The 20110-nt window shown below is 36.7% G+C and overlaps 1 protein-coding gene across 1 annotated transcript in view; it reads left to right on the top strand.

Moving 5' to 3' along the window:
• VWA8 (von Willebrand factor A domain containing 8) overlaps positions 1 to 20110 on the top strand; it is a 179197-nt gene that overhangs the window by 105939 nt on the left and 53148 nt on the right. Inside the window, exons 26-29 of the mRNA XM_058826255.1 lie at positions 3486 to 3637; positions 11517 to 11625; positions 12564 to 12702; positions 14441 to 14643. Of these exons, the coding sequence (XP_058682238.1) occupies positions 3486 to 3637; positions 11517 to 11625; positions 12564 to 12702; positions 14441 to 14643 (603 nt within the window). The remainder of the gene's footprint in view (positions 1 to 3485; positions 3638 to 11516; positions 11626 to 12563; positions 12703 to 14440; positions 14644 to 20110) is intronic.

The raw sequence follows: 20110 nt of genomic DNA, 5'->3' as shown, positions 1-20110 counted from the left end.
ATGCTTTGCACTAAGAACAGAGAAAATGCAGGATTCATCATATGAATGTTGTTTGAAAATGATGCTTACTTTTGACTCACAAGTGCAATTAAAAATACAAAAGTTAGCACTTTCACTACTAAACATAGTCACAAACTTTTCGATTTACCTTACATGTGAAATGTTTATACAGGGTTTACTTAGAATAACTGATGGGAGAATGGGTTTAGTATCTGTTTCATTCAATGAGAACTGGACATTGTAACAAGGATGACATAGGCTGTAGAACAATTTTATATTATCCCACAACAACTTGTATTTTGCTAAGCTGTAATGAAGTAAGACTTCTAATAAGTCCCTTATAGACAGGCTCAAAAAGCAGAACATAATTTATACATGCTTTTATGGCAACACTAGTACTAAAATATTCTGTGCCATGTATGCCATAGATAAAAAAATGTTTGTGTAAAAAAAGCTTAGCAGTGGTATTCTAGTCTATCACAGTGACAGTGTCACAGGTATTTTATTGCCAAGATCAGATATTTATAAAGTTGGGAAAATATTAAACTCTTAATGCTGATATTTGATTAAGAGTACAGGTCAAAACATTTCTGAAAATCTTCTGGTTTCTTCCGTTTTAATTTTTAATCAGGATTCAAATATCTGTATTTTTACTACATTTATAAACTTCTCTGACACTTAAGTCTGTTTTTCAAGTTCTCTGTACCAGCCTAGCTCACTAATGGGGATAAAAACAATTAAGACCACAGCTTCCTAAGATACCTCTTCACAAGTTTATGTTCGTCACTGTAAATGTGCCATACTGAGATGGAAGCATCTAGGTCTCTGTCTGAGAGATCTAGTATTTTAGTGAAAAGCCTGTGGAGAAAAAGTGAGACATTTTTAAATTAAAGATTCTCACTCCCATCTCTTGCCAAAAAAAGGATAAATTGGTTAGGCAGTAAAGTTCTAGGATATACAGCAAGTTGATAATTATTTTTTGTAATTCTTTTTATTTGGTTTGCTCCATTTGCATCTGCAGTGGGCTAACCCTGGCTGGATGCCAGGTGCTCACAAAATCTATTTTGTCACTCCCCTTCTCAGCTGAGAAGAGAAAATATAATGAAATGTCTTTAGATCAAGATAAGGGCAGGAAGAGATCACCCACCAATTACTGTCACAGACAAAACAGACTTGACTTGAGGAAATTAGTTTAATTTACAGCAAATCAAATCAGAGTAGGAAGATGAGAAATTAACACACATTTTAAAACACCTTTCCACTACTCCTCCCTTATTCCCAAGTTCAGCTTCACTCCTGCCTTTCTCTACCTCCTCCCCTTCAGCAGCACAAGAGGATGGGGAAGGGGGGCTGTGATCACTTCTTCATGTTGTCTCTGCCACCACTTTCTCCTTGGGGAGAAGACTCCTGGACTTCCTCTGCTCCAGCAGGGGGTCCCTCCCATAGGAGACAGTCCTCCATGAGCTTCTCTATTGTGAGTCTTTTCCACTGGCTGCAGTTCTGCAGGAACTGCTCCAGCCTGGGGCCCTTCCACAGGGTAATAAATTCTGCCAGCAAACCTGCTCCAGCATGGGCTTCTCTCCCCATAGGGCCACAAGTCCGGCCAGTAACCTGCTCCAGTATGGGCATCCCACAGCCAGAGATCACTGCCTCCTTTTGGCATATACCTACTCCAGCTTGCGGTCTTTCACCTTAGTTGCTTTCTTAATCAATGACATCAGTTTTTTCTGAGTGGTTTTGTGGTATTAAAAGTTCTTCATTTCTCTTATTTGAACTTACAGAGTCCTAGAATAGTTTTGGCTGGAAAGCACCTAAAAGATTTTCTAGTTCTAACCCTGCTGCTGTGGGAAGGGACACCTTCCACTAGACTAGTGGACCCATCCAACCTGCCCTTGAGCACTTTAGGAATGGGGCATCTACAACTTCTCTGAGCCAGTGACTCACCACCCTCATAGTAATGTATTTCTTCCTAATACATGATCTAAATCTGCCTTTTTACTATTTAAAGCTATTCCCCCTTTTCCTATCACTACCTGCCTTGCCAGTCTCTCTCCATCTCTCTTATAACCCATTTTAGGTACTGGAAGGTGTTATAAAGTCTCCTTATATTTTTCTCCAGGCTGAGTAACTCTCTCAGCCTGTCTTCACAGGAGAGGTACTCCAGCTCCCTGATCATCTTTGAGGCCCTCCTACAGATTCAATCCAGAAGGTCCATGTCTTTCTTTTGTTGGGAACCCCAGAGCTGGATGCAGCACTGTAAGTGGGGTCTCAGCAGCACAGAGTAGAGCGGCAGAATCTCCTCCCTTGCCCTGTACTGCTTTCAGTGCAGCCAAGGACACGTTTGGCTTTCTGGACTGCAAGTGCACATTGCCAGGTCATGTCCAGCTTCTCACCTTCCAGCACTCCCAAGCCCTTGTCAGAGCTGCTCTCAATCTGTTCATCTCTCAGCCTGTGCTGATACACTGGGTAGCATGTGGTTACCCCAACCCAGGTGCAGGATCTTGCACCCAGCCTTGTTGAACCTCATTAAATTCCTGTGGCCCCACTTCTCCACCTGTCCAGGTCTCTCCAGACAGCATTCCATCTCACAAGCATGTTAGCTGTATCAGTCAGCTTGGTATCATCTGCAAATTTTCTGAGAGTGCACTCAATCCCACTATGTCATTGATGAAGGTAATAAGCAGTCCTGGTCCCAGTACAGACCCTCCCCGCCCCCAGTCTGTACTGACCATTTGTCACACATTTCCATCAGGACCTTGAGCCATTGACCACTACCCTCTGGATGCAACCATCCAACCATTTAATTCCTCATCCAGAATAATCAGTCCAGAACAGTAACAAAAGTTTCATTTCTGTTAAAGGTACTAATGAAAGTCTGATAAATACTTAGGGTTTTTAAACGTACATAGCACATTTCAACCAGTATTTTTCTCTTAAAAAAAAGAAAAAAAAGTTTGTGAATCTTAAGTGAATTTCTATGTCTACTAAAATCCATCATGACTTAAAATAGTTTTTGTTAACTAAGCAGTGTATTGTCTGCTTCTCTATATTCAACATTAAGAGTCAGAATTTTTAAATTAATTGTATGGGTGAATTATATGAATGTGTGTCTTTGTGTCAGATCTTCATGATTTACAGAAAGCAAATTTTAAAAATACAGGCCAGTATGAATTATATTCTCCAATGATTGCACCATCTTTTTATGTGTAATGTGTTATGTATATAATGAGAGTAATTCTTTAAACCGCTAATGGTGTTTAGTGTGAAATAATTGTCACATGCTTTTTTTGTTTAAATCAAGTTTAGTGTCAGTAATTTTATTCTGACTTGAAATGATGTCCTGGAAATGAAAAGTAAAAGTTACTTCAGTACTTGTCTTTCAATTAAAGTTACTGTTACAATTTTTCATTTTAGAAGTACATAATGATATGCTGTAACTTAATAGATAATCACTAAAAAAAGTTTGGTTGTCTGTTTCTTTACAGAAATTTCCATCTGAAGGACTTGCAAATGTTGTTCGAAACGTATTCGACTTTGACTCCTACAACAATGAAATGCGTGAAATTTTATACAGCACTTTGCACAAATATGGGATACCTATTGGAGCAAAACCGACCAATGTACAGCTGGCCAAGGAGTAAGAATACATAAAATATATGTTAAGAAGACATGTTTCTCATGATCACTTTTTATAGCATGTTATCTTGCTGCTAATTGATTTAAAAACAACTCGGAATTCTTGGAAGTCAATCCTCCACTGGTTAAAATTTATAATCTTCCAAATAAGTTACAACAGTATAAATTATTTCATGATCAAGAATTTGCTTATTATTAATATTTAATATATAATGGCCATGTACATATTAATAGTTTGTAAGGTAAACAGGTATATCTTAATAAAGGGAAATACTTGTTTCTTCTCCTGTGTTTTTAATTGAATTGCAAAACACCTCTGTCTTGTTACTTACCACCTAAGTCTACAGGAAAAAAAAAGTTGTCTTCAGTGGTAGCTGGGTTTTGTCTCACAGAGGGCTCTACAAAAGTATTTCTCCTCAATGGAGCAGTGCATGTAAGCTCCAAGAACAACTTTTGTATGTGTCTAAATCACTGTTATTCTTTAATTATATTACTACTTGACATACTACACCATATACTTCTTTTGCAGAGGTTAGAATCAAAACAGCTACATTATGTAGTAATGTTCTCCCGTCTTCAAGCCACCCCCAACTCTTTGAAGGGGCCTTACCAGAAAACTGGGGAGATACTTTATACAAGGGCCTTTATTGATAGGACAAGGGGGAATGGCTTTAAACTGAGGGGGTATGTTTAGATCAGATATTAGGAAGAAATTCTTTACTCTGAGGGTGGTGACACACTGGAACAGGTTGCTCAGAGAAGTTGTGGATGCCCCCTCCCTGCCAGTGTTCAAGACCATGTTAGACAGGGCTTTGAGCAACCTGATCTAGTGGAAGGTGTCCCTTCCCATGGCAGGGGGGATTGAAACCAGTTGATCTTTAAGGTCTCTTACAACACAAAGTATTCTATGATTCTGGGAAACAAATGTACTACATTCTTCCAAAATCCACAGAAAACATGCTTAAGTAGATCATATTAAAAAGCAATTAGAAAACTTACTCTGTCTTGAGCTCTAATACCTTATTTATGAAGAAACAAATATTTCCCTTTCATGGAGAAAGTTTTACAGATATATGGAAAACTGAATTTGCCACATGACATACATCCTTTATATTTGCTAAGGAGGGACTGATTTTTATGGCATGATGTATTGATAGTGATTCTGGTGCGCGTGAGTGAGTACTGGAATGAAATTGCCCAGAGAGGTTGTGAAGTGTCACTTACTGGAGATATTAAAGAGCCTTTTGATGCAACCCTGTGCCACATGCTCTAGGGTGACTCTGCTTAAGCACTGTGGTCCTTTCCAGCCTTACGCATTCTGTGGTGTTGTGTCCATGCGTAGGTTTCTCCTGCTGCAGCACGACTGTTATCCTATCTAACATCCTACATCTAATTATTAAAAAAGATTGGCAATGTAGTGCCGGTGATGTACCTTTTAATTTTGATGACAGGACTACTACATGCCTGGGGAACCAGTATTTGAGCAATGGCAAAGTCTGTCAAATTGACATAACACACTTGAAACTCTTGCCATAATTTCTTTGCTGAATGTCACTTGGTAATTTCTATTTTAAAGAATTACAATGTTTGTCACAGTTTTTTGAGAAATTTGCTCTTTGTATAATTTTAGAAGTATTAGATGTGGGAGAGTACTCTTTAGTAATGAGACAATCAGAGGTTTAGGAAACATAAGAGAAAGATTGCTGTAATTGGGGGCTGCTCAGTCTAGAAGTGAGAGGATAAAAGAAAAATGAAATTATATTGAATTAAAGATAATCACCTGATCATTTTGAATTAATCACTGAGGTTTTCTAGGACAGGTTATACCAAGGATGACAGACAAGATCCCCACAAGATGCTCATCAAAAATGTCACTAGAGAGGCAGCTGTGAGTACATAATTTGTACACTGAAGGCCCAGGGAGGAGAAACTACAGGAGCAGTTCACACACAGCTGATAAAAGCAACCTTCTCTTAGACCTCACCGTGCTGGGTTGAGTATATGGCTTTGATGATCTAGCTGTCTTGGTCTCAATCCCTCACTTGCATCCACTACTGCTGGCATTTCAGGTTCTTACCCCTCCATGGTAAGACAACCTTGGGTTTGGTCATGAGATTCACTCCTATGGAGTTTGTAAGACACAGGTAGATCACCTTGAATTATAGCCACATCTTTCAGGTTTAGGCACAGTTGATTCTGTCTTGAGGTTAAAGAACATTGGGATAATCTCTCCAAATCTGTTCCAGCCCATACTGCAAACTCCCATGATAGACAGACACAGGTAATTCGGTATATGTTGTTTGGAGTGCTGCAGAAAAGGTACTGGAGTACCGACCTCTCTGTTGTTTTCCATGAATCTGAGAATAGGATAATGGTATTAATCCAGTCTGGCCCACTTCCTTCAGAAGAGATCTGGGTTATTCTAAAACCTTATCTCATTTTTTCCTGATTCATGACTGAAGACCTTCAGAGATGTAGTACTATAACCTTCCTTGTTTCTAAATAGCCTTGGCACTAGAAAGTCACCTCTCAATCTTCCCTGTTTTTAAGGCCTCCGGTTTTATTTTTCTTTTATGCTCTTTGTCTTCACTTGATCTGTGTCCAGTGTTGAGTATTGGGTGTGAAACTGGTCAAGTTTGTTTTTTGCTGGAGCCAAATACAGTAGTATGAGAGTGCAAAGTAGAAATGTATTGACATTTTAAAACCCCAGTATGTTTGCATTTCATTCAATATTTAACTCATCTCTGGTTTTCTAAACATAAGTCTTTTTACATCCTTTTTGCAAAACCCTCCATAGCTCTCTTACCCCAACTTTGCTTTATGTGATCAGCTTTCTTCATGTTTACATTTTTCTTACTGTATTGGATTTTTTTCAGATTGGTTTCATGACATGTGAAGATCACTTTCTGTTTTCAGCTTGTTTTCCTACCTGCTTCTTGGCTCTCATAAGATGGTAATCTGAAGGTGTGATTTCTAGGTGTTATTTCTGTGTTGTTCCAGCGACAACATCATATCCCCACAGATGACTTCTGTGCCCCAGTCTTTTTTTGGTAAACTTTAAAGACGTGCTAGCTATCATAATAAATTGCTCAGCAGTTCTATTAAGTAACATGAAAACTGGGATAACAGTTCAAACCAGTTTTGCCTCAGGATGTTAGTCATACAACAGCAAAATCATTGTATAAGAATACGAATCCAGTACAATTAAATTTTGCAATACAGAAACATTTCCAGGAGATTCTGGGACAGGAAAATAGTTATAGTGTAATGCTGACTCCTTTATACAGGTCTCTAGCATGCCTTGGATCAAATGATTTGTGAATTCTTATTTTAATAAGCTTTGGAGAAGTGTGTTACTAAATCGAGAAGAAAACTTGTATAAATCAGAATTATTTAAATTGCTGCTGCAACATAACTGCTGTAAATGTAAAAAAAGACAAGCAACACGCTAAAATACAGGGTCTCAATAGAAAAATTATTTAGGTATGTATCCAGCTGAAATTGCTGAAATCCAGGGGAAGTTGAACAGATGCTTGCAGTGACCCTTACGAGATTTTTAGATTAGACTCTGCAATATACCTAGCCTTGGAAGGGAATATTAGATAGTGTGTAATGACCATTAACAAAATGATTCTTGCAATATTTGTTTTTTCAAGAGAGAAATTCATTTTTTTATACTAATTTATTTATTGGAAAAATTAGTATCATATACTAGACCTGTAAAGGGATGCTTTACTTGGTCTTTTTGCTTTCTTCAGTTGTTATTTTTTTCCCAGGTAGGATAACCGTTCTTCAAGGCACTGACATGTTCAGTATTGTCAGGTGTTAACATACTGTCTGTCTCTCCTGGTACTATCTGTACAAAAGTTTATAATTTTTCTCAGTATTGTATGTAAAGCAGATGGATTGTCTATGATGGTTTGCCAAGACATAGTAGGTAAAATGAATTATTCATTATCTTTCTTTAAGTGTACAATTACATTTGTTTTTCCCATTAACATCTGTTATGTCATTTTTTTCTGAATTCATGTTAATCTGCCATTTTGTTGCGCAGTTCAGACCATCTGCAATTTTTAGGTAAAACAGCATTTAATCCTAATGCTGACATTTATCCTTGATGAAATTGCCATTCCATATTTTTCCTCCTGTCGCTATTCAATTCAAGGTGCTTCCTTTTAACTTCAATATTTTTTTTATATGAACTGGGTGTTTTATATGTAATGTAAATATGTAAATTTTAACAGCTTTGATTTTCTCTTGAGGCTGTTCTTTTGTGTGGCTTTTTTTCCCCTGGGTAATCTGTAGTTAATTATTGGATATGTCTCATATCATACGTATCTTGTTAAACACTGTGTTGCAGGGCCAGCTGAGGAAGGGGAATTGTCAGGGGACAGGAGTTTTAACATACAACTCTTCTGAATGTCTACTTCAGAATGTCTTCAAATCAAAATATGTTTGGATAAATTATGGAGAACTGGTTGGCAAGGAATTTTCTTGATTTCAAACTGTATCTTACTTAAGTCCAGAAAGGTTACGTGGGATGGAAATCTTTTCAGCTAAATAGAGCACAGGCTGTTACTGGAGGCCTTGAATAATACATTCTGTGCCAACACTGAGCTGGTTTACAAGATCATATATTAAGCAGCTTTGTTGCCTGTCGCAGTCCATGTCCACAGTGTACTAATTTGATGTCTGGAAGTGAAGAATTTGCTTTTAGTGGAACTTCAGTTTTACGAGATTCATAGCCATCTTCTAGTATGTTCTCTGAAAGCTAAACAAATAACTTTATAAAGCAGGTTCTGTTGACTTTTTGAGCACAGTTGTTAGGTGATTTAGGTTTTTTTGTTGTTTGATAATTTTTTTTAAATACCCTAAAATGAATTTATTTTCATAAATCAAAACTATAAAATGGAAAGAAATCATGTTCTAAATTGTGTTCAAAGGTGTCACTTTGAAAAGCTTTCTAGCAGCACAAGAGAATTATATTTTAGCAGATCACTTCCCCTTTGATGGCTGTGCATGCAGAAGTTTAGGCTAAATAGTAATTTTTTGTAGAATTGCCCCATCATCTGTAGGTCTCGTGCAATCGCTTTTGTGAACAAAATACCTGCCTATATATATATTTCATGGACAACAGTAATCATGTAGAAAATCAAGATTGAAAATTAAGGGTGAATAAACAAAAGCAGTTTTGAATTTTCCTTAAGCAACAAGAGCTTTGTATTATGAACTCTGCTTTCTGTTTTATTCTGAAATTCAGATCTACATTTCCCTCCTCTTTGCTATTTATGATGACTTGCTCTGCTGCCTCAGAGAAACTAAATCATTCAGAAACAGGGAAAAGAACAAAACCTCAAAAATCTAGGAGAAAATATAAATCAGTTTTCCTGAGGGAAGAGAGGAACTATTAGCAAAGAAAATCTCCAGAAAGCTGAAACAGAGTGGAAATCTTTATTTGGGAATGCAGTCTGTAATTCTGTTGCTATAAAAAGCAGGGTATTTGGTTAGAGCTGGTTATTAACATATGTTTTGTTTTAATAGCTATTCATGATTGTCAGATCAAGAGAGGACTCAAGTAGTGATTTCTGTCTCCCAACCCACGACCCACACGTAACACACGATCATTAGTAAAGTTGTTGATTTCTAGGATGTTGTCCATGGGAGTAATGTGTAAGGAATTAAAACTGAAGTCCAAATCCTTGTGAAAGCTGATGTTCCACTGAGCTAATGGGAAATAACTATTGCTGATTATAGGCATATCAGAGATTATGCTACTCAGAGTCACAGAGCAAAAAGAAGTCGCCAGGGGTTTTTTGCACACAAGACATCTTGTGGCTCAAGACATAGCCAATGCTTTGCCAACAAATCATTTAGAAACCCAAATGGAAGCCTGAAGTAAAATTCTAGTTCATAGACATCTAAACTGACACTTAGACTAGTGACTTGACTGTCTGTTTTTCTAATTGCATGAATTAATGTATCTAAGAATTTTGTATATGTTGAAATATTGCATCATGAATGTTTTTTCCTAATGGTTTTGAATGTTGTCATTTGTCATGTAAAAACACGACCCCGTGTACTTGGAGTGGTTTTTTTTGTTCGTTGTTTTTTTGTTTGTTTTTTTTAATCTGGCTTAATTTCTCTTCTTCATTTGGGAAGAATTTTGGCTATACCAGCTAAGTATATGAATGGAAAAAATGCAGAATGAAGTGAGGAAAAATACAAAATTAATCACTCTGCAAACATTGATAACTACTGATATTTTTAGTCAGGCAACAAACAAACAGAAGACTCTCCTGGCTCTTTGACTAAGAGAGTGAATTAATGAGATACTCCTTCCTCATTACATGCCCAGTGGCACACTGCTGGCAGATGGCCATTTATTTATCTCTGAGCACCAGTGATCTATAGCATCCAAACCATTTTCTGTTTGCAAAACAGTCTTTGGCTGTCTGACTGCATTGGCAGATGGTTCAAACACAGAATGGTGATGGAGGCTGAGTGAATGCCTGTAATTTCTAGCTTCTGGTTGCTTGAGATTTGGTATGAATATACCATTAAGAAATGTTATGACATCTTTCCTGAATGAGTAGCAAAGATTAAGGAATATCTTTATTCATTCCCTGACTTCTCCCATAAGTTCTTAGGGGAAAAATAAAATAAAAGTAAAATTTTCTAAGTTTTATATATAGTCCAACTGTTCATTTAATTATTTTTTATACCTTCTTATTCTGAAAATAATACAGAAAAGAAATTAAAGAACCTCTAATATGTAAAAGTGCCAAGTTGGTTGGTGAGGAGAGGGAAAATAATTGTAATAGTAGGAACAAGCATCATCGGATAGGACAGAAGAGACCAAGCAGATACTTTTAATAAACAGTCTAAGAGAACTTCCTTAAAATAGACTTTGAAGATATTTATAGAAGCTGGGAGAAGGAATGTCTTCTGTTCTCTTGCCAAGTCCTGTAGCTGTACAATAATGTGCAATAGCATGTAACACAGAATGCTGTTTTGATAGGAGATCTCTTTAGGAGCAACGGCTCCCAAAGAAAAGAAGCCAAAAGTTATGAGTTCATTAGCTTGAAGGTATCTATGCCAATGAATTCAAACTGTTTTCAGTGGCTCTAAATCACTTCAGAGGAAAGAAAGGAATATTATGCTATTTGTATTTTGCTGTGATACTATATTGTCAAACATCAGCATTTTCTTTTCCTGTATAAATGACTTTTGCTGTGGTCCACTTATTTCTTCCTTAGATAAAAGATACAGAAATGAGGAAGTTAAACCAAAGCAAGCAAACGTGGCTTTTGAAGATGTCCCTGTCCTTTCTGTAGATTGTACTGACCAGAAGGCAATGGGATACTCTCATGTCTGTATTCCTTTGCCTTTGTTTATGTGAGCAGTGTTAAAATAAACAGAAATAATTCACGGAACTTTCTTTCTGTGGTTAACAAGCCACAGTGCTTACTGTGCTTCTTCTGCTGGTCTTTTAGAAGAGTAAGTGACTGACAGGAGTTCCTTTAAGGGGTGCTGTCACAACCTGCCTGATCTGAATAAAGCAAAGCAAGATAAAATAAAGCAAACTGTTTGGAAATATCTCACATAATTCACATTGGAAAACTTTTCCTTTTGAGGCCGTATTATATGCATTGCTTCTTCTTTTATGATACTGCATAGTTTGTGTCTGTATTAGTAGTCTAGAAGGCTAAATTGTTCATGATTTAAAATGCAAAAAGGAATGAAATATTTTAACAACACTTTCTGCAAGAGAGTCTCCAGATATATGTTGTTGGAAAACTGCAGCTGTCTAAATTATTTATTCCATATCACTTACTGGTTAATAAGTGTAAAAATTAATTTGTTCCTACATTATTTGACAGACTGCCATTACCAGATCATAAGTTTATGGGCTACTGGAAAGTTGATGAGCCAGGAAATGCACAAAAGAAAATGCTGTGTCCATCAGAAACTCAAAAAATAGATGTAAAGGTTTGTCTTTTAATTTATTTTTTTTTTATATAATATTTATGTACTGGGATGTGACAAATCTAAAATGTGATTGATTTCTTCAGGAAAAAGAGTGTATACAAGGCATGGTCCTTGTCGCTTGTTCTTGGAGTTTTTACACTGACTAGAAAAATTACTGGTTTTTGTATACCTAGCCCTCACAGTGTAAGATGTGTTTGAAAATCACTAAGCTTGGCCAGAAGTTATTGAAAATAAGTATTTATAAGGATATTGAAAATACCTTATCTGAAAAAACTTCATAGCTGTTTTGGATGTTTGGGGGTGGCCAGTTACAGGCCCCAGATCTCAATTTTTGGCTAAGATCAGAGACTGAAAAGAAAGCTGTTTTCTGTTTCTATTTTGCCTCGAGCTGAAGTCTTGCAGGTCTTTGGCACTAGCAAGTCTGAATCTGAACCTTTGGTACAATTTGATCTGCAGCCAAAGTTTTAAGTCCTTTTCAGCTCTGAGTTTTTGGCTTAACTTCAGTGTTTATTACTCCAGTGAGTAATGAAAAACCTGTACTTCTAATGTGGTGTATGGGTGAAATTTAAACTTCATATAATAAGAAATTGCCGTATAATTTCTTTGAAACAGAAATATTCTGGTATTTTTCTTTTATAAACTGTTTTATCAGTACATGATATCTCCTCATGCTACTAAGTGATAATGGTTCCAAAACATAAAAAGACTGAAGAGGAGAGGCACAAGGTTTCTATACTCTAAAGGAAATGGTAATATGGGCATTCAGAGAGTTTACAGAAAAGGCATTTCCTTTTCCCTTTAATTTTTAAGTAATAAAAAATTATTTCATAGGTTTTTTATTGTTAATAGTATTACAGCTTGAGGAAGACTTCTGTATTTTCCTGAAGAATGGGGAGTGGAATACTTTAGGAAGCCCTCATGGTTATTATTTGTTTTAGGGCCCTGTGTACTTAAATATTCAAGGCTTTCCACTGGAACGGCGTGAAGCCAGGTCCATCAGTTTCACAGAAGAACTTGCTTTTTGGACACTGCCTTTAGAAGAAATTAACTTAGTTTGCGATGTCACAGTAACAAAAGGTACAGTAAGAAAAGCTACTGACTTTTGTAATGATCTGCAATGTTACAAAGAGGTGAGCTGTCCTGTAGATGAGGAAGGACTGGGCTGTTGACTTTGTAAGTGCTTGCCAATAGCCAGTGGCAGAATATAAAAGGGCAATATGAGGGATTTCAAGTGTAGTAACAGCACTCCAGTGCATTTACAGCAGTGTGTATTTCAGATATGATTGCAGTAGAGCACAGGAATAATACTAGGAGTTGTAATATGGGAATTAAAAATTGACAGTATGGGGGTAAACTATAGGAATAATAACTCACCTTTTTCCACTTTTTTTTTTTTTAAATAGTAGATGAAATGCAAAAATAATCCACTGGAATTGACACATAATTTCACTGAGTCATTGTGGTCATTGTAAGGACATGCATCTTTCTCAAACTAAGAGAAAGATGTGTAATTACAGTAGAACGCAGCCACAAAATTGCAAGTTTGTTTAATTCATGAGTTCAACACTGCATTACTTGACAAAAACAAATCTTTGACTTTTCCTCTCTCAATTCAGTTTTAATACAAATCTTTTAACTTGAAGAGTGCTGTGCTTTTTTCCTCTGTGCTCATACTGATTCTTTCTCACCGGACCAAACCTGCCTTCATTACCTCTACAGCTTATGTCCAAGAGGGAATTGCACCATTGGGAATATTTATAAATGTTTCTAAGGTTCATCATTAAGTATGTCTTGATACTTTAAGTTTTTAGCTTTGATAGTTTTCCTGTACTGCATTAGTGTATGATACTGAACTCCATACAGAGTGTTAGTGAAGCTCTCATCACAGTTTGGTCAGACAAAACAATCCTTCCAGGCCCGAGAGCCAAAGTCATCATCACAGCCTCAGGCCCAAAAAATATAAACAAAAATGAAAGGAGGTGTGGGGGGAAACAAACTAGGGGAATGTGACTTCATTACCTAAAGCTGTAATTGGACAATTAACCCCTGATATGCAAATAGACCAAACTTAGATATGTCTGAAAAGCTCGTGACCATCATCCATCTTGGGTGTAGCCTCTGCAAGGCTCCTGCACTGCCCAAGGTGTATCTGTTAAAGGCCTTTGATAAATACCTACTTTATTCTCTAACTCTGTCTAGCCTCTGTTCTAGGTAGCCATTCCAGGGCATTAGTGAAAACATTATTATGGTATTATAAACAGATCTTTAGTGATCAATAATGGAATGCTGCTTTTTCTATTTGCAGTCCGATTTGCAAATACGTTAGCATACTTCCATTGAAACGAAACAGAAATTAGGTAGCTTTGTATTCTGAAATTATTCAGGAAGGTGGTTTATATGAAAAGTTCTGTACAATGTTTGCCTTCAACCTGTGTTAATTATGAATATTAAATTAATAATAAAATAATTTAATTATTAAATACATTAATTTAAAGGGATGATAGGATAGAGAAAGAAGAAGAAACAAGATTATAAACAAACAAAATCAGATGAACATACTATCAGCTGGCAGACATGTCTGCAGTCATGCCTACACAAATGTGTCTTGGACTTCTTGTTTTGAGTTAATAGTACTGTGGCAAGGTTCTGTTAACAATTAATATGAATAGATCATTTCGCTTTATCTCCCTTGTCAACAGTAATGATTTTTCAGTACTTTTTTACTATATCATCTGCCAAGTTTATGACATATCTATTTCCAGAAGACAAATGCACAAAGTCAGTAGCCTTTCACTATTTTGTTTTCTTATTTCAGAAGAGGAACATGAAAATATTCTGTATGTTACTACTTGCAATCCTGTTTCCTTGTACTTCATGAACATTTCTAGTAAGACTGGATACTTTGTGGATCTTTATGACCTCTTCCCAAGAACAGTTGGAAGTGTCTGGCAACCTTTTGTGACTGCAGCACCACTGGGAAATCCACTTAAAGGTCAAGTGGTTCTACATGAAGAGGAGGTAAAAAAAATTAAATTCCAGCTAAATGTTTAGTCATGACCAAAGTAGTATCATGAGGGTAGGTCACTGGAGACTTTACTTCTGTAGACTGGACAAGGCTACCTCCTGCTGAATGTTCTCTTTTACTGTACTTGTAGCTTGGGAGTTGCTCTCAGCTTTAGTTCTTTAAATGAAGATTTTCCTCTTGAATTCTTTAGCTGGACAGTGTCCTCTTCCATTCTTGAAGCTGAGTTCTACCTGCTTATCTTCTCTTACTGATGGAGGGAGATTTGCTTTATGGGAGAAAAGGGGGAGAGTGGGTCAAGTTTGGGAGTCTCAGTCAAACAGCTATGTTTGCAAAGTACAGAGTAAAATGTTTTATGTAAACTTAAGTTCTGCTCCAATCTTGGCCCCCTTTTACTTTTCAACTAGTATGTAAAAGACAAATTTTCTAGGTCACCAAGTAAAAGATTGCTTGTATTTGCTCCATATTTATTTTGTAAGTCCTTGTATTTCTTCTTCTGTAACCTGTGAAGTGTCAAGACTAGAAGGAAGACTAGGTAAGCCTTGACATCAACAATGCAAATTGAGAACCACTAACAATTTCAGTGCTGGTTTGACTCAAATGCTTTTTTAAAGACAACTATTGCTTTCTTTGCACTTTCCCTTACTATCTGTGAGCTGGTTGTAACATTTCCAGTTCAAAACTTCTTTGTCCAGGGAGGAGAAGAGACAAGAGTATACACTGGGCTGCTGCTGTTAATTTTTTCATATTAATAATAACTTATTACGCTACCTACCAGTCATTGTGGCTTGACACAGGCATTAAATCTGGTAATTATTGTTGGCTGCTTTTTCCTTTCTTTGAATTTCTTCCGTTGATTTTTCAGTAGGTGAGAGACTTCAACCAGAAGAACTTTTCCTACATTGAGTTAGGCTGTTAATAGTTTTCAGTAATTTCTGGTATTTCTGCAATAATGTTGTTCTGGGAACATTTGTCAAGTGTTTATGCCACTTTCTGGTGTCATATACTGCAGTTAAGCTCAGTGCTTTATGAGAAACACAATTCTGCCTTTGGTAAAACTGCTTATGCAGGTGCAGCTGCCTATTGGATACTTTCCATTGCAAACTGGAAACAATATGATTCTGAGGTTACCTGCTTGTTGAACAGCTATAGAAATACCATATGGGCTATTTTGAGGTGCACATAGCACTTTTTTTGGATCTAAATAATTCTTGGCTTCCTTTGGTGAAGCTGATGCAGGAAACTAAAACAGATGGCAGTCTGTCTTGTATATAACAATGATTATAACGTCTCACACTTTTTAATATAAAGCCAGCAATATTCTTTGCATTCCAAATCTCAGAAATTCCTACCATTTTGTTTTGAACCAAATCACAGTGGCATCTGGTGTCAGAAATGAAGGTTATTCCATGAATCTTTAGATAATTATCTCAGAGTTTGGTTTTGGCTGTCCTCATGGAATATGTCTTTTAGTGATACTATGATAGATATATTTTTCAGACTCTGAAATAAAATCTATTCTGTGGAGAGACTGTGGCAGTTCAGTGTCCCTTTCCAGATTACTTCAGTCATGCTGTAACCTCATGTTTTACTCTGACAAAGCTTAAATATTGCCACTTTTAGACTTGCATTTCTTGGCAAGTGCTACAGGTGAATACATCTTGTCTATAAATAAGCCTGTTTTACACTGGAAAATAATACAGAATTAAAATATTCTGGATGTTTTGCATTATCTTAGGAGTTTTTACATGTTTTTACCATTAAGGTAGACCTTACTGTTTCAGAAAATGTTTCATTTAACTACAAACTTGTTTGCAAAAAGACCTCTTCTTAGGGCGCCATTCAAAAGCAATTTTAGACTTCTTGACAATTTAAGCAAGCATAGACAGAAAACAAAAAAAAAAAAAAGAAAAATTATTCTCTTGTATGTTGCATGCTCGTATCAATGAACTACATTTGTAATTTATTTGGGATTGGTTCTTAAGCAAGGCACTAAAACATAGGTTAGATGAGTGCTGCTGTTGTAGACTTCATAGCCACTGCTGTCCTTCCTTATGTTGGGGTTCAAGTGTTAGGATCTCTAGCTCCCACTGAATCACAAGAGGGATTCTCAAGCAGTGTAATTTTTCCACATTGAGCTTAGCTTTGTTCCTAGCTCTTCCTGCGGTGGAGCCATGGAAAAATTATGTTCTCTGTGCACCTGTGAAATAAGGTGGATGTTGGTGTGTATGGAATTTAATACATTATTATTGATGTTAGCAGGTAAGCACATGGTCAAAGATAATCATCTGAGTACCTTCTTTATTTGCTGGGAGGAAAAAGGTGATCTGAAGAGCGTTTCATCTCAGTTAAAGTAAACATGTTTAATGGTCCTCTGGAAGTGCCTCTCTCCTTCCACTGTCTACAGAAGGAGGCTTGGCATATAGTCAACATGGCTACATTTGGGTGTACTAAGATCACTGGCAGGCATAAACTCAGAACTTGCAGCATTCCCTTGTTAAGAAAAGTAGATTAGTGGCACATCTGCATTTTGAGCAAGGCTGCAAGAGTTAGCTGGTTGTGCCGGGTGCATCAAGCAAAACAAGAAAAACAATAACATAAATAACATATTTCATGCTTTAGAGGTTCATCTGTGTGTAGTTGCAAAAAGACTAGAAAGTATTAACAATATTTGTAGACATAAGAACTTGCATTTATTAAATAAAAGGGCCACTTGACAACTGCTATTTCATAATAATCAATATTACCCATTAATTAGACAATACCAAAAGCAGCTTTTTCAATCTTTTTCTTTTAATAAAGGTCTTTGGAAATTAATGTTTCTGACTAAGTTATAAAAAAGAACAATTTTAAATGGATGATAACCTTATTGGAAAAGATGAAATGATTATATTGTGGCTCTTCAAATGAGCTTGTGTTTTTTGTCTTGTTCCCAGATGACATCCATCTTGATTCAGTAGAGCCCTCCAGTGAAATAAAAAGAAAAACCACCATTTCTTCCTGTCCTTTTAAATAAAAATTTACTGAAAGTAAACTCCTCAGGGATTTAACTTAATTGCACAAGTGGGAGATTTATCTGATTTTAAGCCACATTTACATCTTCTTGGAAGAAAGGGTAGATGATTTTATTCCTCATGGTGTCAGTGAGTGCAAGCTATTTTGACTCTATCTTTTTGTTCAAACTAAGCTCATAGACTTTAAAAGGGCTCTGCAGAAATCTCAAGTAATTTCTTTGTAAGATGGGAATTGCATTCATCTTTCAAAGCAGCAATGCCTCTGCCACCTGTCCTCCCCACAAGTACTTCAGGGCCTACTCTTATTTCCTGCTAAAGCTTTGTGCCTTCCATATGCACTTTTCTTTCTGCATCTCCCATTTTGACTGCTCAGAAGGAGCACAAGTACAGAGAGAAAAGAATTTTGATAACTTTTATGCATGATTATATATGGGGTTGTAGGAGCAAACTGCTCATGGAGAATTGATTTGCCCATAAATTAACAGCACACTTCCAGGATTTTTTACAAGCACTTTACTGTGTTGATAGCTACAATTGGACAAACAGAGTAACCTACAGTCTACCTCAAGGAACACCACAAGCTTTGTTCAGGCAGCGTCCTGCCGGCATTCTTTAACTCTGCTTTTATCTTTCTTGGCCAGGAAGTGGGGTGGGGAGGGAGGGAAATGCTTTTCCCTGTCTCACGTGCTGCTGCAGTTCTGTCAAACCTCTCTGATAACAAGGAAGTGGGGGAGTCTGTGGCACAGAAACTGACACAGAGATACACCTCACTCACCATATGTAGGTGATGACAACCATTTTTAAAAGGTTTCTTTTAACAATTTGTGATCTGGCCTAAAATACAAGTGAGGACCTGAATATGGAAGTACCAGTACCACAGTATTAGTAGTAACTTCTGTAACCTCTAGTCCCCATAATATTCTGATGTATGTCTTCAGAACAAAGGGCATATTTTCATATTTTCTTCAAAAACTAGTTCTCTTCTTTTTTTGTTTATATTATATAAGACTTTCCTTTTCTATGAGTGCACCTTATAGTAAGGGTCTGCTTATACAGAAATGTGTGTACCTTCCGTAGAATGAGACAAGACTCATTTTCTGTAAGCACAAAGCTTATACCACTGCTTATTGTTCTCAGTTCACTGAAATCTCAAATACAGTAAAGTCTCCCAAATCATCTGAAAGACACCACTTGTATTAAGTAAACACCAGTATTCCTCTTGCATACATTTACCTACCTATGAAGATATGACGGCTTGAGCCCCAAACCACAAATTCTTTAGCAGACCTTTTCCAGTTAAACCTGATGAACAGTGTGCTTATATTTGTATCTGTGCCTAATATTTACAGTTTATGTTTCTATCACTCAAGGGGTCTTTAAATAGCTCTAATAGAAAAGGTGGGGCAGGAGGCAAGAGGATGTCTGATTACCCTGCCAAGCTAAGGATCAGCTTCAGTCTGAAGTAGACAGTGCATTTGCAAGCTTGCTTGCTCAGGACATGAACATTGAGGGCAGAACAGATCAAAACTGACAGTGAGTTTGGGGAGAATACCAGAATGTTAAACCGAGTTATTTGCACTGTCCCGCTCTGAATCTTCCCCAAGCTCTCCCCTCTGTCTGCGAAACCATAAGGAACAACTTCCATACCAGCAAAATGAAGTCACAGCCCTATTCGGTTTTAGAACTTTTTAGAGGAAAATGCTAGCTAAAATAAAAACAGCAGTAAGGAAAGGGAAACTTTGTAACTAAAAATAAAGACAAGAATAAATAACAAATCTTCACAAGATTGGTTATTGCATCTGTCCAGAGTTTGGAATTCCAGACATTGGGGTTGGGAGGTCGCCCAAAGGTTACTTTTCTCCCAGTCAAGAACAAACAGAGAGGAATTGCACACCAACGTCTTCTCCCAGCCCACTTGAAGAGTTGCCAGAGCTGCTCTTGGATGTGTTCACAAGTGACGCAAAAATCTATTCTTAAACACAGACAGAATATACATCAGTCACTCAGCACAGAAGGAAACCATTAACATCAAAAGGGGTGGAGTAGAAAAGCTTTTTATACTACCAACTGCTCTCATAAATTTAACACTAAGTGGAAGAATGTAATTGATTCATATGTGTTCTTTATCTCACATAGAAGGCTGATGCTGTTTCAAAATTGTATAAATGAAATATGGCAGAAAATCAAAATCCAAAGCATATGTCCTATTTTTTTTCCTGAACCATGTTTCTATAATTTTGGTTTGTAATACATAAGCAAGCTTCTTTTTTTAGAAATATGGAACTTGAACTGAAATTCCCAAATGCTCCAAATAACATGATAATATTTTAAATGCTTTACCATATTTAACTTCAAATTACTGTCATTATTAAAGTTAACTCTCACAAATATTTCTAGTGAAAGTATGAAGAGTACCCAAAAAGAACAAAACTGCTGTGACTCAGATTGT

Source organism: Poecile atricapillus, chromosome 1, assembly GCF_030490865.1.
Source record: "Poecile atricapillus isolate bPoeAtr1 chromosome 1, bPoeAtr1.hap1, whole genome shotgun sequence".
Classification (NCBI taxonomy): domain Eukaryota; kingdom Metazoa; phylum Chordata; class Aves; order Passeriformes; family Paridae; genus Poecile; species Poecile atricapillus.
Note: the sequence above shows the minus strand (reverse complement) of the source record. Positions and strands in the feature narration are given on the sequence as shown.